The 20,525-nt window shown below is 37.2% G+C and overlaps 1 protein-coding gene across 1 annotated transcript; it reads right to left on the minus strand.

The window, feature by feature from the left end:
* Window positions 1-18,967: 18,967 nt before the first annotated feature.
* LOC149163580 (F-box only protein 6-like) lies at window positions 18,968-20,143 on the minus strand. Its single transcript, XM_089429180.1, has one exon. It carries the CDS (start codon window positions 20,141-20,143, stop codon window positions 18,968-18,970), a length of 1,176 nt encoding a protein of 391 aa, XP_089285306.1.
* Between the last annotated feature and the right edge of the window lie 382 nt (window positions 20,144-20,525).

Genomic DNA, 20,525 nt, shown 5'->3' on the forward strand with positions numbered 1-20,525 from the left:
CATGGTATCAGAGCTATTTGAGGGCCGCGTCCGTTGGTGATCCAAATCTGAAGCCGGTAGAACTGCATGCGGCTGTCGTTTCCTAGATCTGCTGTTTCTGACTGCTTTCGGGCCGAGAGGACTGCTCTGTTGCGTTCGGAGCATCTGTTCCAGTGAGGAACCCCTTTTGTTTCACGCGAAAAGGTTTCCGGTAGCCCTAGCTGCGTCATTTTTCAGATCGGGAGGTATACAGTGTTTTTTTTTGCAGTTTACTGTTATTTTCTCTCTGCTTATTTCGGTTTCGGTTTATTTAGCTTTTTTTTTACCGGATCTATACCTTTCATTTCTGCGTATGCTCTTTGCCCTGCGACTCTGTGCGATCTGGGCAAATCAGAAACAGAAAGGAAGGATTTTTCTCATGCGTATGCTCTTTTCCCTGCACCTTAGTGTGATCTCGGAAAATCAGAAACATTGAGAAAAATTTTCTAGTTTTTTGGCTAAAGCTAACTTCGAGCCGCAAGGTTCGTTTTTCTTTGCATATTCGTGTTGGGTTTTGTGTTCTGTGTTTTGTAGGGAAAAAGAGCTTTCTCAAGGCAAGCACGCAAACCAAGGCCCCCCCCCCTCTCTCTCTCTCTCTCTCTCTCTCTCTCTTTCTCTCTCTCTCTCTCTCTCTCTCTCTCAAATTTTTTGTATAGATCAATTGGTTCAAAGCTATTTTAAGAGAGTAGAGGTCTTGGGTTCAAGTCTCCATTTTGTGGGGGCGGATTTTTTTCATTCCCGCACATTTGCGCACTTTGCCGGCAACTTCAACAATTTTTTTTCAAAAAGCCATAACTTCTTCATCCGGAAGCCTTTTTCAGAGCCGTTTTTTTTTAAAACCGCCTATTTTTTCGAGATCTATCCATTGGAACACTTACTTTCAGCATCTTCAGCTTCAGTTTTTTTTAAAAAAAAATGGAAAGTCCATGCCAAGTCATTCTTGACAGCGCTAACTACTTCCAATGGGTAGCCTACATGGAAGATTTACTTAGAAGTAAAGGTCTCTTCAGAATAGCCACAGACCAAGAGAAGAAACCAAAAGATGAAGACAAGGTTGCAAAATGGGAAAATAGACAAGATCAAGCACGTGGTTTGATAGGGATGTCTATTTCTCCTAATCTTAGATTCCACATTGCAGACCTTGAGACTCCTCATGAAGCATTAGAAAAACTCGCTAAAGTTTTTGGGATTAAAAATGAAATTAGAGCCCATCAACTTGAAAATGAGTTGCTTACTTTGGATCCTAATAATTTTTCTTGCATTGAAGATTTCTTGTCCAAATTCAAGACCCTTAGATATCTCTTGGAAGGTGTTAAAGTTAAGAAAGAAGATGGTAACCTTATTTATTCCATCCTTACTAAGTTGGGACCAGCCTACTCTGTATTTGTTTCCACTTTCCATTCTACAAGGGAAGCTTTCATTTGTCAAGGAAAAGACTACAAGGCCCCTTCCTTTGACTCCTTTTGTGATTCCTTAATAAGAGAACAAGAAAAACTCTTACACCTTGGTCTTCTTAATCTTGGAAACTCTTCCACGAAAGCGTTAGCCGCCCAGCAGCAACCAAATTCAAAGAATCCTAAGAAGTCATATCCTCAAAAGAATGGTCCTAAACCATCTCAGCCTCAAAATGAAAGATCATTTCAGCAAAATGATAAGACCAATAAAAAAAAATGGAAGAAGACTGATAGACATTGTAACTTTTGTAATCGAGATGGCCACTTAGAATCTAAATGCTTTAAGAAGATGGAAGCCTTGGAAGCCGCAATGAAGAAACATAACATCCATGTGGAGCCTACTTCAACTTCAACTTCCAGAATGGCACTTTCTGCATGTCATTGTCAATCATCTCAGTCTGGTTATGCATTAAATGTATCTTCTTCTTCTTCTCATTCTCATGAGTGGCTCATTGATTCTGGAGCCTCTTGTCACATGGCCAAAAACCAAGCCATGTTTTCTTCTTTAAATGATTGTAACACCAAAAATATATATGTTGGTGATGATAGATCTCTTAATGTTGTAGGGACTGGAACTGTTCATCTAGACAATGGTCAGTTTAATGATGTATTATGTGTTCCAACCTTATCCTGCAACCTTCTATCTGTCTATCAGATAACTCATTCAGGTGAAGGTAAAATTGTTGAATTTTCACCTCATGATGTTGTAATCAAGGATCTAAAAGATCCTAAACAGATTCTAGCTACTGGTCTTGCTGATGATTCCAAAAGGTTGTATAAGTTTCACAACTCTGGGTCATCAAATCTTCCCTCAGTATTTATTGCTCATAATGATGAAGTGAGCAAACTTTGGCATGAGCGATTTGGTCACTTAAACTATCGCTCCCTTCAGCATCTATGTAAAGAAAATATGGTGACAGGTCTTCCTATGGTATCTTGCAGAGATGGTGTTTGTTCCGGATGTGTACTCGGAAAACATCATCGGGACAGTTTTGACAAACGTGCCTCTTGGCACGCCTCAGCCCCTTTACAGCTTGTACACAATGATTTATGTGGTCCTCTTCCTGTTGCTTCATTCTCTAGCTGCAAGTACTTCTTAACTTTCATTGATGATTTCTCCAGACGCACTTGGGTATACTTCTTAAAACTCAAGAGCGAAGTATTTAACACCTTTTTGGCCTTCAAAGCCTTTGTTGAAAAACAATCTAGACATCAAATTCTTAAGCTAAGAACTGATAATGGTGGAGAATATGTTAAAAACACATTCATCAACTTTTGCACCGAAAATGGAATTCAAATGCAACATATTGTTCCATACACTCCACAACAAAATGGTGTAGCTGAAAGGAAAAATCGCACCTTAAAGGAAATGGCTAATTGTATGCTGCAATCTAAAGGACTCAGTCTTAGTTTTTGGGCCGAAGCAATTAATTGTGCAAATTATATAATCAATCGCACTCCTACTAAGGTTCTAGAGAATATCACTCCAGAAGAAGCTTGGAGTTCCATTAAACCAGATGTAAGTCACTTTCGTGTGTTTGGAAGTGAAGCATGGGCCCATATTCCAGATGAAAAGAATAAAGCTTTAGAACCTAAGAGTGAGAAATGTACTTTTGTTGGATATTCTGAAGATGTAAAAGGTTATAGACTCATTCCATTTAAGTCCAAAAATGTTATCATTAGAAGAGATGTAAAATTTGATGAAAATAAATCGGCCTGCGAGCCTAGTCCGGCGGATGTGCCACCTCTTCCTATCTCTTCTACTTTTGAAAACATTTCTTCTTCAGATGATGAAAGCGAGGATGATAATCCTCCCCCACCTTCTCAAGATCCTCAACTTCCAAGATGGGTCTGTGCTACTCGGGATGCAGCAGGTGATCTTGCCGGTGATCCTACAGATCAGCGACGTACATGTTCTCAGTTTGAAAGAGCCTCTTCTTTACTGGCTCAAGCTCCAGTAAATCATGATCCTGACACTTTGCAGAAGCTTCAGGCCATCCACATTGGGAAGCAGCTATGAATGAAGAATATCATTCATTAATGACAAATGATACATGGGATCTTGTTCCTCTACCAAAGGGACGCAAACTTGTTAGATGTAAATGGGTTTACAGAACCAAGTATGGACCAGATGGGAAAGTTGATAAACATAAAGCTCGTCTCGTTGCTAAGGGCTTTTCACAGGTTGAAGGCATTGACTACACTGAAACCTTCTCCCCTGTTGCCAAAATGAACTCTATCCGCCTTGTTCTTTCCCTTGCTGCCTCTTTAAAATGGGAAGTCCATCAGATGGATGTTAAATCTGCCTTCTTGCATGGGGACTTGCAGGAAGAAATCTATATGGAACAACCCATTGGCTTCATACAAATAGACTCCAGCCTTGTTTTTCGACTTAAGAAATCCCTTTATGGCCTCAAGCAAGCTCCTCGGGCTTGGTATGCCAAAATGGATAGCTTTCTTTTAGAATCTGGCTTTTCTAGGTGTCATTCTGACAATACTGTCTACACCAAGAAAGTGGGCAACTCTCTTATCATCCTTGTTCTTTATGTTGATGATCTTATTCTTACTGGTAGTGATCCCAACCTTATAAACCATGTGAAAACCAGCCTTAAAAAGAAATTTGAAATGACAGACTTAGGACACTTACACTATTTTCTCGGTCTTCAAGTCTTGCAATCCACGGAGGGTATTTTCCTTTCCCAGTCCAAGTATGCTTGTGATATTCTTCGTCATTTTCACATGGAAGACTATAAGCCAACCCCTTCTCCCTTTCAGTCTGGAGTCAAACTTTCAGTCTCTTGTACTTCTCCTGAAGTTGATGCTACCTTATACCGTCAACTTGTAGGAAAACTCTTGTATTTAACCCATACTCGTCCTGATCTTTCCTTTGTTGTTGGCCTTGTTGCTCGTTTTATGCAAAACCCCCGTGAAAGTCATTGGAAAGCAGCTAAAAGAATACTTCGTTATGTTCGAGGTACAGTTCAGTTTGGCATTCATTACAGTGCCAAAGCTGCTCCTCTATTAGTTGGTTTCACTGATTCTGATTGGGCTGGTGACCCTGATGATCGGAAGTCTACTGCCGGTTATGTCTTCACTCTTGGTTCAGGACCTATTACATGGGCTTGTAAGAAACAGGCTGCCATTTCTCTTTCGTCAGAAGAAGCAGAGTATCGTGGGGTCGTGGAAGCTAGTAAGGAAGCCTTGTGGCTTCGTCAGATCCTATCAGAGTTTGGCTTTGAGCAGCAGCATACAACCACACTTTGGTGTGATAATCAAAGTTCCATTCAGCTATGCAAAGATCCAGTCCAGCATCAACGCAGCAAACACATTGAACTACACATGCACTTCATCAGAAAGCTCATTCATGACCATGTTCTTGAAGTGCAATATTGTCCTACAGATGATCAGGTTGCAGACATCTTCACAAAGGCTCTCACAGAGGCGAAGTTCACTAAACTTCGATATATGCTTGGAGTTCAGGAAGTTGTCACTAAGGGAGAATAGGCTCTAGTGCCTCCTTCCTTCTCCTATTGTGTCATATTTGTAAATTCTTCAATCCTATCCCAAGTTGTTCTTAAGGGGGGATGTTAGGATATTCCGACACATAGGATATAGTTAAGTTCAACTTGGTCTAGTATAGAGTTAGGTTAGAGTTAGGTAAAGTGTGTTTCTTTACCGTTGTACATTTTGTAACTTACAATCCGACGGTCACGATATGTAGTGATCCGACGGTTCACTCTCACCTCGGTATTACCGACACTTGATCCGTGGCTTGACACCCGATTGGTCCATGAGTTCTATTTAAAGCGCATGGAGGGTCATTGTTCGGGTAATCCGTGCATGAGAGAAGCTTATGTAAATTTTCATTCTTTGATTAATAAATTGCCTGTAGTACCCACGTTGGGACAGGCCGTGGACTGTTTCCCTCCTTGCACTTTGAGGGTTTTAACCACGTCAAAAATACTGGTGTATTGATTTGAGATCTGGTTGTGAGCGGTGTCCTTTTGGTGTTTTTTCTGAGGAACTTACCCTGTAAATTCCTACAGGAATGGGCTTGAGGAATTTTGATTTTGAAATAAATGAGTGGACAAGATTTGATTTCAAAAGAATATTCTTTGTCTAATACATCATCCAATGGATAATATGAAAAGTATTTGAATGAGTTTTCGGTTTCAAATCAAAGAATAAGATATTTAATTTAAAAATCATTTAGTTCACCACATATTAAGAACATTGGTGTCAAATAGTTTAGTTTGGTTACTAATGTGTCACCGCAATTCATATCGAATGATTCAATCACCGCATTCATACCCGTCATTCTGGGATCACCGCATTTGTTAATTTTTTTAAATAGGGTCAAAGTCCACCTTGGAGAACTCATATGACCTAGATAATGATTGCATTAAATTCCTCTTTTCGAGAGGACCAAAATCGACCTAAATATCACCCCATTTGGACAAGTGGAATGTGATTTTTAAATGCTTCTATCCACTCATGTATAATGGAATGGGTTTGTCCTAAGCACATGTAAAATTGGATAGGTCATCGTTAACCCCAAGTGGACCCTCATGGAAGCCTATAAATAGAATATACCTCAAGCTCATTCCACACATTGATCAAGTCATATTCTACGCTCTTCTTTTGTCTTGGTTCGCATAGGTCAGATGGAAGAAGTTCACGCAAGGGTTTGAAATCACATGGATGAAGCTCACATGAATATAGGGTTTTTGTTTCTCAGATGAAGGCACGTAACTGAGCTTTTTAGTCCCCAGACACACCCACACAGTGGCTAAGGGAGCATCTAGGAAGTCTCAGATGATCACACAAAGGCCTGAAGGGAGCTTTAGGGTTTTTGAAGTAGATCAGACAGTGTTGGTCCACGGACGCTCACACAAAGTGGTCAAGGGAGCATATGAGCAGTCCTATATGCATGCACAGTAAATAGAAGAGAGCGTCTAGGGGTTTGGATCAATTCTGCATGAGATTGACCCTGCACGCACACATACAATCTTCCTCAGAGTGTCTGGGTCAGAAAGAGATGCCCTCATAGAGTGGTTAAGGGAGCGTCCAGGGAGTTTCAGACGCACGTAGTAAGTCTTTTTGGGAGCGTCCAAGGGTTTGATCTAGGGTTTGATAGTTTCCTTAAGTTGGATTCAATGGTATAATGGATCAATGGTTTCTCTCTATTGTTTTGTAGATATGCAATATCTTCCATAAATTTGTGCTACAAGTTCATGTATTAGGCTCATTGTACTCTTTGTTGAAATTTTTTTATGACGATTTAATAAAGAAGAAGATTTGAAAGGGTTTTCCCCCTTGTGGGGTTTTTCCCTGGTCTTGGACCAATCTATTGTCTCTTATGGTTGTGTTGTTGTCTTCTTTTTCATTACATATATTGTTCTATCATGGTAATATCATTCATCATATAGTTTTGAAAATGGATACCATGGTCCATGATGATAGCTTGTGGTACTCTAAACCAAGAAATTACATGACTGAACACGAAATAGAATGTTGTTTCACCATCATCCTTACATGTTAGCATCGCGTCAGACCATTTTGTAAAATAATCTACTGCAAGGATAATATATCTATGCCCCCCAACCGAGTGAGGGTTACATGTAAGAAAGTCAATGCCCCATTTCACAAAAGGACTAACAACAATGATTGGGGGAAGAGGAGCTACATGTGCATGCATTTTTCAATCATAAATCTAACAATTATGGCATTTGCGGACTTCAGTTATACAAACTTTAAACATAGAAGGCCAAAAATATCCTATGTGTAAGATCTTTTGAGCAGTGGAAAACCTTGACATTTGATCGCCACAAGCTCCAGATTGACCATCATTTAATGCCTTTTCCACTTCTACATGAATTAAACGTCGTCGGAAAATAGAATCAGCGCCACAACGAAAAAGGTTGTCACAAACAATATTGTATTGCTAGGATTGATACTGGATTTGGTGACAATCAGCTCGACTCAGTTCTGGCCGAAATGTATGGGTTTGAATATAAATGATGATATCTCCATACCAAGGATCTAAAGTACTGATTAGAAACAAAGATTCATCTGGAAGAGAATTTGGAAGAGAATCTTCTGCCACGTTTTCAATTTCAATATGGGGAAAGTCACATAATAACTCAACAAAAACTAATGATTTCATATATTTGGATTTCATGAATTCCAAATTGAATTCCTGTAGGATGACTATCCATTTGGAATGCTTTCCCCCTAGAAATTGCCAGGTAATAATATAAACCATGGAGTTGCAATCATAAATCACCGTAGTTTTTTGTAATAGGATATAGTAATGGAAACGTTGGACAACTTGAATAACTGCCAAGGTGAATTTCTCTAAATGTGCATATTTTGCTTCAGTTTTGGTTAAATTACGACTTAAGTAATAAATCACATGCTCTTTGTTCGACCCATCTTCTTGAATTAGGACCATATCAATGGTGGCATCGAACACTGTTAAGTATAAAAATTAATCTCGGTCATAATAGGGAGGATGCACCAATGGTGTATGGGTCAATGCATATTTAAGTGCATCAAAGGCTTTTTCAGCCACTTCATCCCAGATAAGTGGGATGCCCTTTTTCAAAAGTCAAGTAAAACATTTAGTCAACTCGACATAGTTCTGGATGAATTGATGTAGATAGTTTGCTTTCCCTTGAAAACTTTGGAGTCGGCATAGATTGGCAAGAGGAGGTAATTTCAAGATAGCCTCAACCTTCAATGGATCAACACGAATGCCTTCCTTTGAAACAAGAAATCATAGCCATCGACCAGATTTCACACAGAAAACACACTTATGTGGATTCGAGCGAATATTGTAATGGCGACATCTGATGAAAATTTATCTCAAATGCATTAGATGGTCTTGTTGTCTCAATGAATGAGCCAGCAAGTTATCCAAATATGGTTGCACAATATGCTTGATATCGTGAAATGCATAAGACATAGCCCATTGAAAACTTGCTTCTACATTCTTTAAACTAAATGGGATTTTTCGATATGAAAAAGTCCCCATGGAAAATGAATGTGGTTTTATGTTGATCAGATTGGAGTATGCTGATTTGATTGTAGCTAGAAAATCCATCCATAAATGAGAATATTTCATTTTCGGCACATTTGTTGGACACCTAATCCTCTAAGGGTTGGTGTGGAAGTCGAATAGACTAAGGAAGTCCAAGAGACGTTAGGATGTGGAACCCAATGGTCACACAAATGTACTACAAATGTATATAATTTATTAAAAATAGATGTACTCTCCTGCTTATCTTTAGTATTATATTACTGCCATGTGTGTGTTTAACATGGTATCAGAGCAGGTGATCTCCTTCCCTGCTCAAGTGTGAGCCACCTGTTTTTGTGGCCTTTGTAAACCAATGATCTCCTCCTAATTATGCCTTTCTGAGCATTTGTTAGATTAGATGTTGTTACCTCTATCATCTCTGCCATTCCTTTGTTCACACAATTCCTGCTCTTGCATGGTGTGATCCCCTAATCTTCATCAGTTTCATAATCTGAAACGCTCCCATACTAAGGGGAACCTGACAAAATTCCTTTGTGTTGGAATAAGCACGTTGAGTCCGAATCTAGAGCTTTGCCAAAACTGTTAGGAAGCAATTTGAGGCTCACACATTTCCACATGTTGAGTTTTTGCAAAGAATAGCGCAGTGGTTCACAATTTGTATGCAACCACCTTAGATTACAAAAATTATCTAATTTCAATATTCTTAAACTTGTAAGCTGTGAAATGGATCCTGTTAATTGCTTCATAGCTATGCAATGCGACAGAGTTAGTTCTTTCAAATTATCTCTTAAATAGTCACCCCACTCTTCTGACAGTTTTTCTAAATTTTGAAAATTAATGAAACTCAGGACTTGCAAAACTCGGAGCTGCTGAATATCACTGAGAGAGATTTGACAGATAGAATAGAGGCTTCCATCCAATTCTATGTGTTTGAGATTCGAGGAGGGTATCTCTTGATGTAGCATCAAATTTTGTGGTCGATAACTCAAGAACCTGATGTTCTTTAACCGCGACCACTTGAAAGGAAATTGTGGAGTTTCTCCTTTGTAAACAAGTTTATCAAATGTCTTTTCACATTGTCCCTCATCCAACGCAATTTTCCACAGGTATCTTGCATGCTTGATTACTGAACTAAAGACCTTTGACCAACTTAAGGTATTCCATGTCCTTTTCGAAAACATCCTCAATTTGAAACCGAGTTTAACATCAGATGGTTCACATTCAAAGTTATGGAAAAAGACGAATCTTTTGCATTTGTCAGAGGCCACTTCAGGAAGCCAAGATTCACTACTAAAAATATATATCAACTATGGGAAGATTTATCATTTTGGGCATGAGTTCTGTATGGAAATTGTCGGTTGAACGTACACATATGTATCCTCCTTCTTGTGCTTATAAGGCAAAACCGAGAGCCTCTCTTGGACATTCGTTGAAAGGAGCACAATACAAGATTAAGCTAACCCACGCTAGAGGTTAACCAGACTATAGCTGCACTTGTTCATTTCCGAGCCAACCCAAGTCTTCTTTTGCATAGAATGGTCACCTGTAGCTTAACAATGATTGTTTCCACAACTGATTATTCCTAAAGAGAGCTTGAAAGATTCCATAAAGGTCGTCACTTCATATGTTTGATGGCAAAGCATCTGACTTGATCTACAATGAGTTCGACTCCTGAATGCATTACACCCTTTCCATTCCATTATTCATATGGAGCAAGTCAATGCCATGAGAATTTGAAAAGGTACGAGAAAATGTTTATTTTCAAGTACTTGAAAGCCACAATATGCCCTGAGGAGAAACTAGGGCTGTAACGATTTTGCACAAGATTTTTTATCGTCACCATGATGCTGGACTGAGGTCTATGTAACCAAATTTGATATTGACCTATCTCTTGTTTTGAGTCTCATCGTTTGGGAATGCACAATATACTTTTCCTTGTATATGAATGCAACCAACCATTGTTGTGTGTTGATTTGGAGAATAATTGTAGAGTTAAAATATTACTTTTGGTTCATTCCTCAAGGAAGAATATCACTTGATTTTTGTAGTTTTCTGGGAGAACAAAGTTTGAGAATACCTTGCAGTGACATTGGTTCATAGTCGTGAACAAATTTCAAAGTGTAAGTTTGACATTGGAGAAAATGACTCAAATTACTGAAGTATTAGAATTCTTGATAACTTTGATGCATTCTACTGATCATGATATAGTGAAAATCAGCAAGAACACTCTCTGTGATATTAAAACCTATCTGCAGTATACACAAGAAAAGGTAGAATTTTTGGAGCTTGAATCTTAGCTTCAGCAAGAAGAATTAAAACAGAGGAGTCATCATTCTGAAATTGTTTCTATTCAAAACATTGAAATAGACTCCCATAAGTAGAAAGTTGATTCAGATCCAGTGCTCATTTCAGAAGCAAATTTGCATGCGAGTGCAGAAATTCAATTTGCACTTCCCAAGTCGGTCATCAGACCTCGGGAAGAGCTTATCTATAATAAGCACAGAACAGGTCTTGGATATGAGAAGGATGTGTCCTTTCACATTCCAAATTACTCAAAACCCATCTAGTTTCAGAGTGTTGGATGCCTTCATGACAGTCCACCTTCAACTGTTCCGGATTCTACTCCTCTTCCACAGCAACAGATTGTGAAATGCGAACACTATGACTGAGTTGGCCATTTGAAAAATCATTGTTTTGATCTTCATCCATGTAAGAATTGTCATAAAATCAATCATTCTTCAAACAGATGCTTCAGAAACAAACCTCCCGCAAGAACAAAGATTCAACTTAGATGGATCACTTCTTGGCAATGGGCATCAACAGCCAAGAAGATATTCCAGTCATATGTTAGAACTTTTTCTAGAGTATTGAATAGTCTTGCAGTTGATATTTCTTCATCTTCTCACCTTGTATCTGACACGGGAGAAAATGATGGTCATCTACAAGCTTCAAAGCCAGATCAAGCGAGCCTGAGCCAAAACCTACCATACCAGATTTAGAGTTGTAACCAGAGACAAACATGCCCCTAAGCATGCCTTCAGTCGGTGATACCTCTTCAAAGAATTGGGACACTTCCTCTAGCAGAAGACTTCAACTTCTTGCCAGTTTTAGAAGAGTTCCTAGAATTGCATTAAGCATTCCAGAGTTGTTGGTCATCCTTAAACCATGACAGGTTGAGACCTCCCTTTTTAGGTTGAGGTTCTCCCTTTTATGCCAGGTGAGACCTCTCTTTCATGGTTGAAGGTTTCAATCTTCAAAACATTAGGAGCAATTCCTCTAGCAGAAGACCTGAGCTTCATGCCAGACTTGGAAGAGTTATGGGAACTGCAATAAGCATTCCAGTGTTGGTGGTCATCCTTAAACCATCACCCTTTATACCAACATTTCAGAGAGCACATTCAGCCTAGTGCTGCCATGTTTTTTGCACATTTTGTATTACAACTCTCTTCTTGGACTCATACATAACCCTTCAGATTAAGGGGGGAAATGTTGGACACCTAATCCTCTAAGGGTTGGTGTGGAAGCCGAATAGACTAAGGAAGTCCAAGCGACCTTGGGATGTGGAACCCAACGGTCACACAAATGTACTATAAATGTATATCATTTGTTAATAATAGATGTACTCTCCTGCTTATCTTTAATATTATGTTTCTGCCATGTGTGTGTTTAACAACATTCATCGATGATTTGATCGATATAGGGAGTAGGATAATTGTCTTTTGGACAAGCCTTATTAATGTCCCTATAGTCGACACATACTCTAATGGTTCCCTATTTCTTATTAACATGTACGATATTAGATACCCAATGAGTTAAGGGAACCGGGTAGATAAAACCTTCTTTGAGAAGTTTCTCGACCTCAACTTTAACCACAACAACTTTCCTCAGATGCACTGGATGTAATCATTTTCTGACAGGATTGGCATTTCGGTAAGTCTTAATTTCATGTATTATAATACTTGGATGAATTGCTGGAATTTCCTCATAACACCAAGAAAAAATGTTATAGACTTCTTGAAATTGGGCCTTATATGTTTGAATTTCTTTGATTGAACATGAGGAAACTACATGAATATTTTCAAAAATTCTTATTTTAACGGAGATGTCAATGGCACTTTTCATAGATATATTCCAAGTTCCTTTCAGATTCAGATTGAAACACTAAGATGGGTGATTTTGGACTATTTACTATCTTAGGTGAAAACATATTTGAAAAATAATTATCGATTTTGTCAAGGTTAGCTAGAACAAATGAACGATGACGGTGATCGTTCCATGACATTTCATCTGAATTCATAATCTCCATGATAATTTCGTCAATTGGAAACACAAAATCGAAAGGATCAGAAAGTGAAACTGGTTCAAACCAAGGCAAAGGAGGATAATCTTCATTGACCATATCCGCTCGATCAATATTTGAAGATGTTGGGTTGAAAAATGATTGTACTGCTTGATAAGACAATTCAAAAGGGCTTAAAGGCATCTCATTTCCATAGGAGGATAACTCAGACTCTAAGGGCACTATGAATGGATCAGAAGATTGCATAGTGCTTGATTTAATCATGTTTACATCGACAAAATAAGAAGGAAAATACGGTGGAGTCATCACAAAGGTTCCCATCAGTGACGAGTCTTTGAGTAAACCAACACCAATATCTTCATATGCAAAATTCATTTTTCCGACAAAAGGTATACTCCCCGCAAAGTTAGGGTTCTGAAGTGTAGTAAGACAAATGGTCTACTTTGACAATTTTTCCTTTGTGAGGAAATTTTATCATTCGGAACAGTGACGAGGCTACTGCTGACATCGCACAGGTCCAAATTTGACTAATCAAAAGGTTGTAATCTAGCTGAGCATCTACAACTTCAACTCCAATTGCGACAGTTTTTCCCTCTAGCTCTAAGGGAAAATCATTCAGGATCCCACGAAAACCTATTCCATCAAAGGCTTTCAGAGTAGTAGGATATTGATTAATGGTTGGATAGCGTAAAAATTTCCAACAAGAAATTGACATAATGCATGTAGAAGCTCCTCAATCAACAACCAGGGAAAATTTTAAGAACCCCCCCTAAATTTATAAATATAATAAATGGGCGAATCTCCATGGTATATAGGAAAAATGGAAGGCGATTTTATCAATAATATAATATGTATATATAATTTTTTGGCGAATCTCTCACCAGGCATGGCGAATATTTTACTCAATTATAAAATCTTGTAAGATCTTGGCGAGTCTTTCACTAAATAATAAAACTTTGTAAAGTCCTAGTGAATCTTAGCATAGGCTACATACTGGTTTAATTCCCCCATTTAAATAGGCTACATTCCAGGTGAATACCATGGGTCAATACCATGTGCCATTTTGGTGAATACCATGGGTCAATACCATGTGCCATTTTTATTTTTATTAGAATATTTTACTCAATTATAAAATCTTGTAAGATCTTGGCGAGTTTTTCACTAAATAATAAAACTTTGTAAAGTCCTAGTGAATCTTAGCATAGGCTACATGCTCGTTTAATTCCCCCATTTAAATAGGCTACATTCCAGGTGAATACCATGGGTCAATACCATGTGCCATTTTGGTGAATACCATGGGTCAATACTATGTGCCATTTTTATTTTTATTAATTCTAATATTAGGGTTAATAATGGTTTTTTGCATGGTATTAATAACAATCTAGTCCATGGTATTTGTCCCATAGTATTTTGGCCATAGGTTTCACCTAAATATAACCCATTTTTTGAGTGTTTGTAAACATAAGGTGACTTATGGAGTAAATATAAAAAAATGTTTTATTTGTTTACCATACCTCTCGTTTATTTATATTTTTATTAATTTACCATACCTCTTTTACAAATATGGTATTTGGCCCATAGGATTCACTTAAATAAAACCTCTTTCTTGAGCCTTCATAAATAGAACGAGGGTTATGGACTAAATATAAAAAGAGGTTTTATTTATTTACGATATGTCTAGTTTATTTATATTTTTATTTATTTACCATACCTTTTGAGTAAGTATAAAAAGACGTTTTATTTATTTACCATACCTCCATTTTACTTATATTTTTATTTTTTTACACCCTTACATGTATATAAGGTGACTTATGGAGTAAATATAAAAAATGTTTTATTTATTTACCATACCTCTCATTTATTTATATTTTTATTAATTTACCATACCTCTTTTATAAATATGGTATTTGACCCATAGGATTCACTTAAATAAAACCTATTCTTGAAAATGGGCAAATGGATTCACTTAAATAAAATCTATTCTTGAAAATGGGCGAATGGAAGGTTATAAGTCCTAATTTCAAGGGCTAAATTTACCTTTTTTACCCTCTCCCTTAAAATAAGGTGGGCTATTTGAGGTGATTTGTAAAAATGTACTATGATACAAAATATTCGCCCACTAAAAATTTAAAACCCCTTAATTTCGCCAAAGGGCGAACATTCGCCCCTAAAATTATTCTTGTCAGCAACTGTACAAAATACTTGTCTAGTTTTAACAAAAACTGGAATCTGGATTTCCGGTTGATAAGGGTGTCTCAGGATATGACTCTCAAGATCAAAGATAATTTAGTTAGAACATTGTGGATCAATAGATCCTATAGCCGAAATTAAAATCTTTCACTATGTTGGGCATGTTTGCAACACTTCTAGAGCTGACATTGTGGAAGGAGACATAGATAGGTCTTCAACAATGTTATAATTTTGTGCATCTGTAGCATTCGGGTTGAAAGCTGATTTCTGAAGCACACCCTTAGGAGGTGGTCGGATCATCATGTCTTCCCAATCTATAATGGTTCAGAAAGATAAGGAGGAATTGGATTGGAAGGTTGACTAGATTAACTAGCCTCATTTCCATTTTCAACAGGATGCTTGGATCCATAATCTTTGGATCTCGTAGCTATCAGACCTTCCTGCGAAGAAATCATTAGGATATCTTGTGATTTGGAAGAAGAAAATGTGTTATGAGAAACCATTTTGTTGTCTCGAGAAGGAAATGGATCCTTCAAAACAACGAGAGTTGGAGAACCTTTAATTAATTTAGAAACCTCTGCTTGATGTGGATATTCCTTCGTATAGTGATCCTCATTGCAAATAAGGAAAGGATAGCGAGATTTTCATTTTTCGTTGGTAGGATCAAATTTAGCAGGTTTCTCTTTTGGAGTAGCATTTTGTTTAGACTTACCTTTCCCCTTCTTTTCACCCTCGGTTGATTTTGTCTTTCCATTTGATGATTCTACGAAATTAAACTCAGAAATAATTTCGGGAGGAAGGCTTTCAGATGGTGTATGTTGTATCGCTAAAGTCTGAGTATTTTTCGAAATCTTCTTTTTTCCTTTATATTTTTCGCTAACTGAACCTATAATGCCATCAGAAACATTAGATCCTGATCATGTAGGAGATGTAATAAGGGGTTCACCCATAGGGCGAGATAAATTCACGATTTTTTCGTACAAAGTGCTAAATTGAGTGTAGACTAAGTATAATTACTGGGCACAGGAAATTACATGCTCTTCCATAATGACACCTCCCTTGGAAACATATTACATGATAATGGGAAGAAATGACTTTACAAACGACTCATCTAAAATTTGATCTGGGATGAAAACTTTAACTAAGCGTCGTCTACGTCTCCATTCATGGATATGATTGGAGATGTGGGTCAACTTTAATTTTTTTAAAGAAGTCAATAGTTCGGTACTGGTATCATAATGGATTGGTAACTGAAAGTGGGTTAAAAATTTTGTTTCCAGAGAGTTAAAGTTTTGGAAAGAGGCACATGGTAACTCAATGTACCATTTAGTTGTCGAACCAGTTAAACTTCATTGGAAAAAGCATAGATGGATGAAATCGTCGATCAAGGAATTTTATGCACACCAAAGATGACATTTCATCACGTGATTAGAATATCCTCTCTTGATTTACCTTCGAATTTGGGTATGTAATTTGGTAACTTGGTAGGAATTGCTGACCAAAAAGGACAATAATAAATAAGACCATTAGTTAAATGGGATAAATGTAGTAGATTTAGCATTGCAATAAACAATAATTGTCAGCTAGGGTCTTGTGATAAATTTTGATAACCTTGCATGTTAAGACAAAACCCTTAGAGGCAGATTTCTAGGATATCCTGGAATAGCTTGAGCAGTTGGAATTGGAATTCCATCAGGATAGCCAAGGTGAATCATAATAGGTTGAGGTTGAACAGGGACTTGATAAGTATGATTGAGGTATCGTTGAATCTGGAAAGGTTGAGCTTGACCCATTTGACCTATGTAATATTTCCCCTGACTAGGTTGCACTTACAAAGGTTGACCTTGAACAAATTGACTTTGAATAGGCTGGCTTTGAAAGAATTAACCCTCAAAAGGCGGGTTTTAGAAAGTTTGGCCTTGAAAAGGTGGACTTTGAAAAACTTGTCCTTGAAAAGGTTGAACCTAGTAAGATTGACCTTGAAAAGGTGTTTGCATTGCTCCAACAATAGGTTTCCAATAGGGATCTGTGGTATAGACTGAATCGTAGGAACAATTTGATAAGCAGAAGCCTGCAGGATCACCTGAATAGTCTAAGGAATAGATATTTGAAGGGTTACTAGGACGATAGTTTGTGATACTCTTGGAATAGGTGGCTAAGAAAAACTTGGAAGCAATTGTGAAGCAATTGTTTGAACAGAGGTCTATGGTGAACTTTGAACAACTCGTTGAATCGATTGTTGAACAGGTTTTTGAGGAATCTCTTAAACAAGTTGTTTTTTAGTTGCATATAAAATTGAACAATCTAACTATTAAATAATTATAAAAAAAAAAAATTTAATTATAAAAATTTACATTTTTTATGTTTAAAATATATTTTTAAATATAGTATATTTAAAAAAATTGAAATATTAAAAATATATAAATTATAAAACCCAAACTTACCATTACAAAGAATTACCATTTCCAATTTTTTTATTAAATTTCATATAATAATAATAATAAAAGAACCAAAAAAATATAACATGAAAATAAAAAATTGAATATGAATCACAATTCAAAATGATAATAGAGACTTTTAAATGCCACGCCATGGAGGACGTGTGACCAACCCCTTATGGATGTGTGCCTTTTATTGGAGATTGGTAGTCCTTAAATTATAAGATATTTTAAGATATTCGAATTTCTAGAGATTTGATCTCTCTAGGAACTTGGTAAATCTCAAATTAATAATATAGAATTATTATTTTAACATAGGGTTATTTTTATTTTTATTCCAAACATTATACCCAACAAAAATTGATATAAAAATTAGTAATCTAGATTTTTTAATTTAACATAAAATACTACAAAACAATATCTTCCATATTAAACTAGAACACCTTTCATAACAATAAATATTTATCATATATTTAAATAATAAATAAATAAAATAAAACCTTATCATTATTAAAAAAATATTAAAATACATCTAGAAATAAATAATAAACTTTTTTACCTTGAAATATCATATCTTAAATTACATCTTGAAATAAATAATAAACTTTTTTATCTTAGAATTTCACAGAATTTTGACTCAACAACACTATTAATGGTAGACCATATGGGCTTTCAGATTTGTCGTTATGGTCTTTTCGATTTGTCCGTTCTTTCCCATTTGTCCTCCTATTGCCACAGAAAAAAATAAATAAATAGACGGGTCGTTACTTTAGTTGCATGACATTGGAACAGTTTAACTATTAGATATTAAATCAAAAAGTATATGTTTCAAATAAATAATTAAAGTGAGCAATTTAAGAGATAGAGAAAGAGAGATTGTTTTTCAGTTGTATATAAATTTATTTAATTGTTATATATATTTTTTTTCTACTAAATTTAATTATAAAAATAGACATGAAATTGTATAATTTTTATATTTAGAATGCATTTTAATATGGTGTTTTTAGATTCTTTTGAAATGTTCAAAATATATAAATTGCAAAATCCAAATTTATCATTCTATGAAATTTTATTAGATTTGAAAAAAAAATTAAAAAAAAAAATATTACATAAAATAAAAAAATGCCCTCCCAACAACAAAAAAAGGCTAAAAATCTAACTATCATTTTCTTCAAAAAAATCTGGCAATAGCGGTGTTTCAATACTGTTTTTGTTTTTCTGTTGAAATAGATTAATTAACACCATTAAAAACCCATAAAGTAGCCAAAATCTTTCAAACTGCCAAATCCTATTAAAATCTCGCCAAAAATTCTATAATTTTAATTTTAAAGACAAATTGGAAACCTTATCAAACTAAGGCTTTAAAAAATTGAATATGAACCACAATTCGAAAAGGTAAGATAGACTTTTCACAAATCAAAACGGTTTAAAAGCCATGCCATGGAGGACGTGGGACCAAGGCGTGAATGGATGCCTGCCGTCCGTTGGAGATGGAGGAGTCCACCTCCATGAACCTGTCCTTAAATTATAAAACGAGCGCTACTTCTGGCTCCAGTTTGGCAATGTAACAGTTCCACCATGGTAAGAGGCAGAGGTGATCCCCTACACCTATGCAATCAAAGCATTCCTGCATGCTGGGCAAAACGTTAATCCTAAAATCCTCCCACGGCGGTCTCCTACTCTCCTCCAACCTCATAGTCTTAAAGTCCTCCCATATCGATTCAGGCACCCTTGCAATCTCCTTCCACGTCCAGGGCGATGAACCGATTGGGGCGCGGCGGTGGTCACTCTCAAACTCCCAAATACGAATCCCTTCTCTCATTGCTGCAACGACGAGTAGCCGCGACCCGCATGTGACAAGCCGAGGTGAGGAGAGGCGATCATTAAGCAACTCTTCAGGGAAGGGCGCAAGAAGTAGGGGCACCGGCGTTTCTGCGTCTCTAGTAACATTTGACGGCATGCTGAAACCCACAATACCCAACGGTTCCTGAGGAAGGTGCCCTAAAATGTAGAACGCACCATCGCAATAAACCATCCGGCGTTTGACTGTAAAATTCTGTACCTCAAAGAATCTCAAGTCAGGCGGAAGACGTCCCGCGATATTCCATGTAATTTCACTGGAATCGTAGAGTTCCACTAAACATCCTGCCGCCCTGCCGGCTTGCCCCAACACCACCACTTTAAAATTGTCTTCCGGTTGCCCGTGGCCATCAACCACGATTGACTTATCTATAATGGTCGTTATCAATGACATGGGGGCAAGGTTGATGAAAGTCCCCGTATAGGGATTGCAAACGCGAATATCGGGGCGCATATACCTTCGTAGAAGGATCTTGAAGTTCACCAAGAGTAGGCCTGCCGCTGATGATCTACAGATGACTGTAACAGCGCCGACGCGGGGCCCTAGTTCCTCTGTTAGGAAACCAAGGGAGAAGCAGGGTTTCCATGTCCATTTGTAGAAATCGAAAGCCAGACAAGGAATTTCCGCACTCGAATAGCAGAGTAGCAAACATGGCTGCCTGTTGCTGGGTGTCTCTGCCCATATACTAGTTAAGAAGTATTTAGATGAAAGGATGGCGTTCCATTCTTGGCACACTCTCCGATACCTGTAGACAAATTCTGCGGGTAACCACGCAAATATATTCCTTTGCAAGTCCTCAGGAATATCGTTCCAGTGAAAATCAGCAGCTTCCCTTTCCATTTTTGTTTTGGTGGTGCAACTGTTTTGAGAACCTGAGAATCTAATTAGTTTTAGATAAATGTTTTTCGGATTAATCGAACCAACTAATATAGTTCATTCTCAGAACAAGGTGAAAAAATCATACAATCTTTAAAAATAAATAGCAGGAATGCATCATAGCCTAAAACTAGCAGTTGAAAACTAGCGGTTGAAAAACTAGCAGTTGAAAACTAGCGGTTGAAAAACTAGCAGTTGAAAACTAGCAGTTGAAAACTAGCAGTTGAAAAACTAGCAGTTGAAAACTAGCGGTTGAAAACTAACCGTTGAAAACTAACGGTTGAAAAACTAGCAGTTGAAAACTAGCAGTTGAAAACTAGCGGTTGAAAAACTAGCCGTTGAGAAC

This window comes from Pinus tabuliformis, chromosome 5_1 (genome assembly GCF_031772625.1).
Source record: "Pinus tabuliformis cultivar Carrire ecotype Pingquan chromosome 5_1, CPIR1, whole genome shotgun sequence".
Classification (NCBI taxonomy): Eukaryota; Viridiplantae; Streptophyta; class Pinopsida; order Pinales; family Pinaceae; genus Pinus; species Pinus tabuliformis.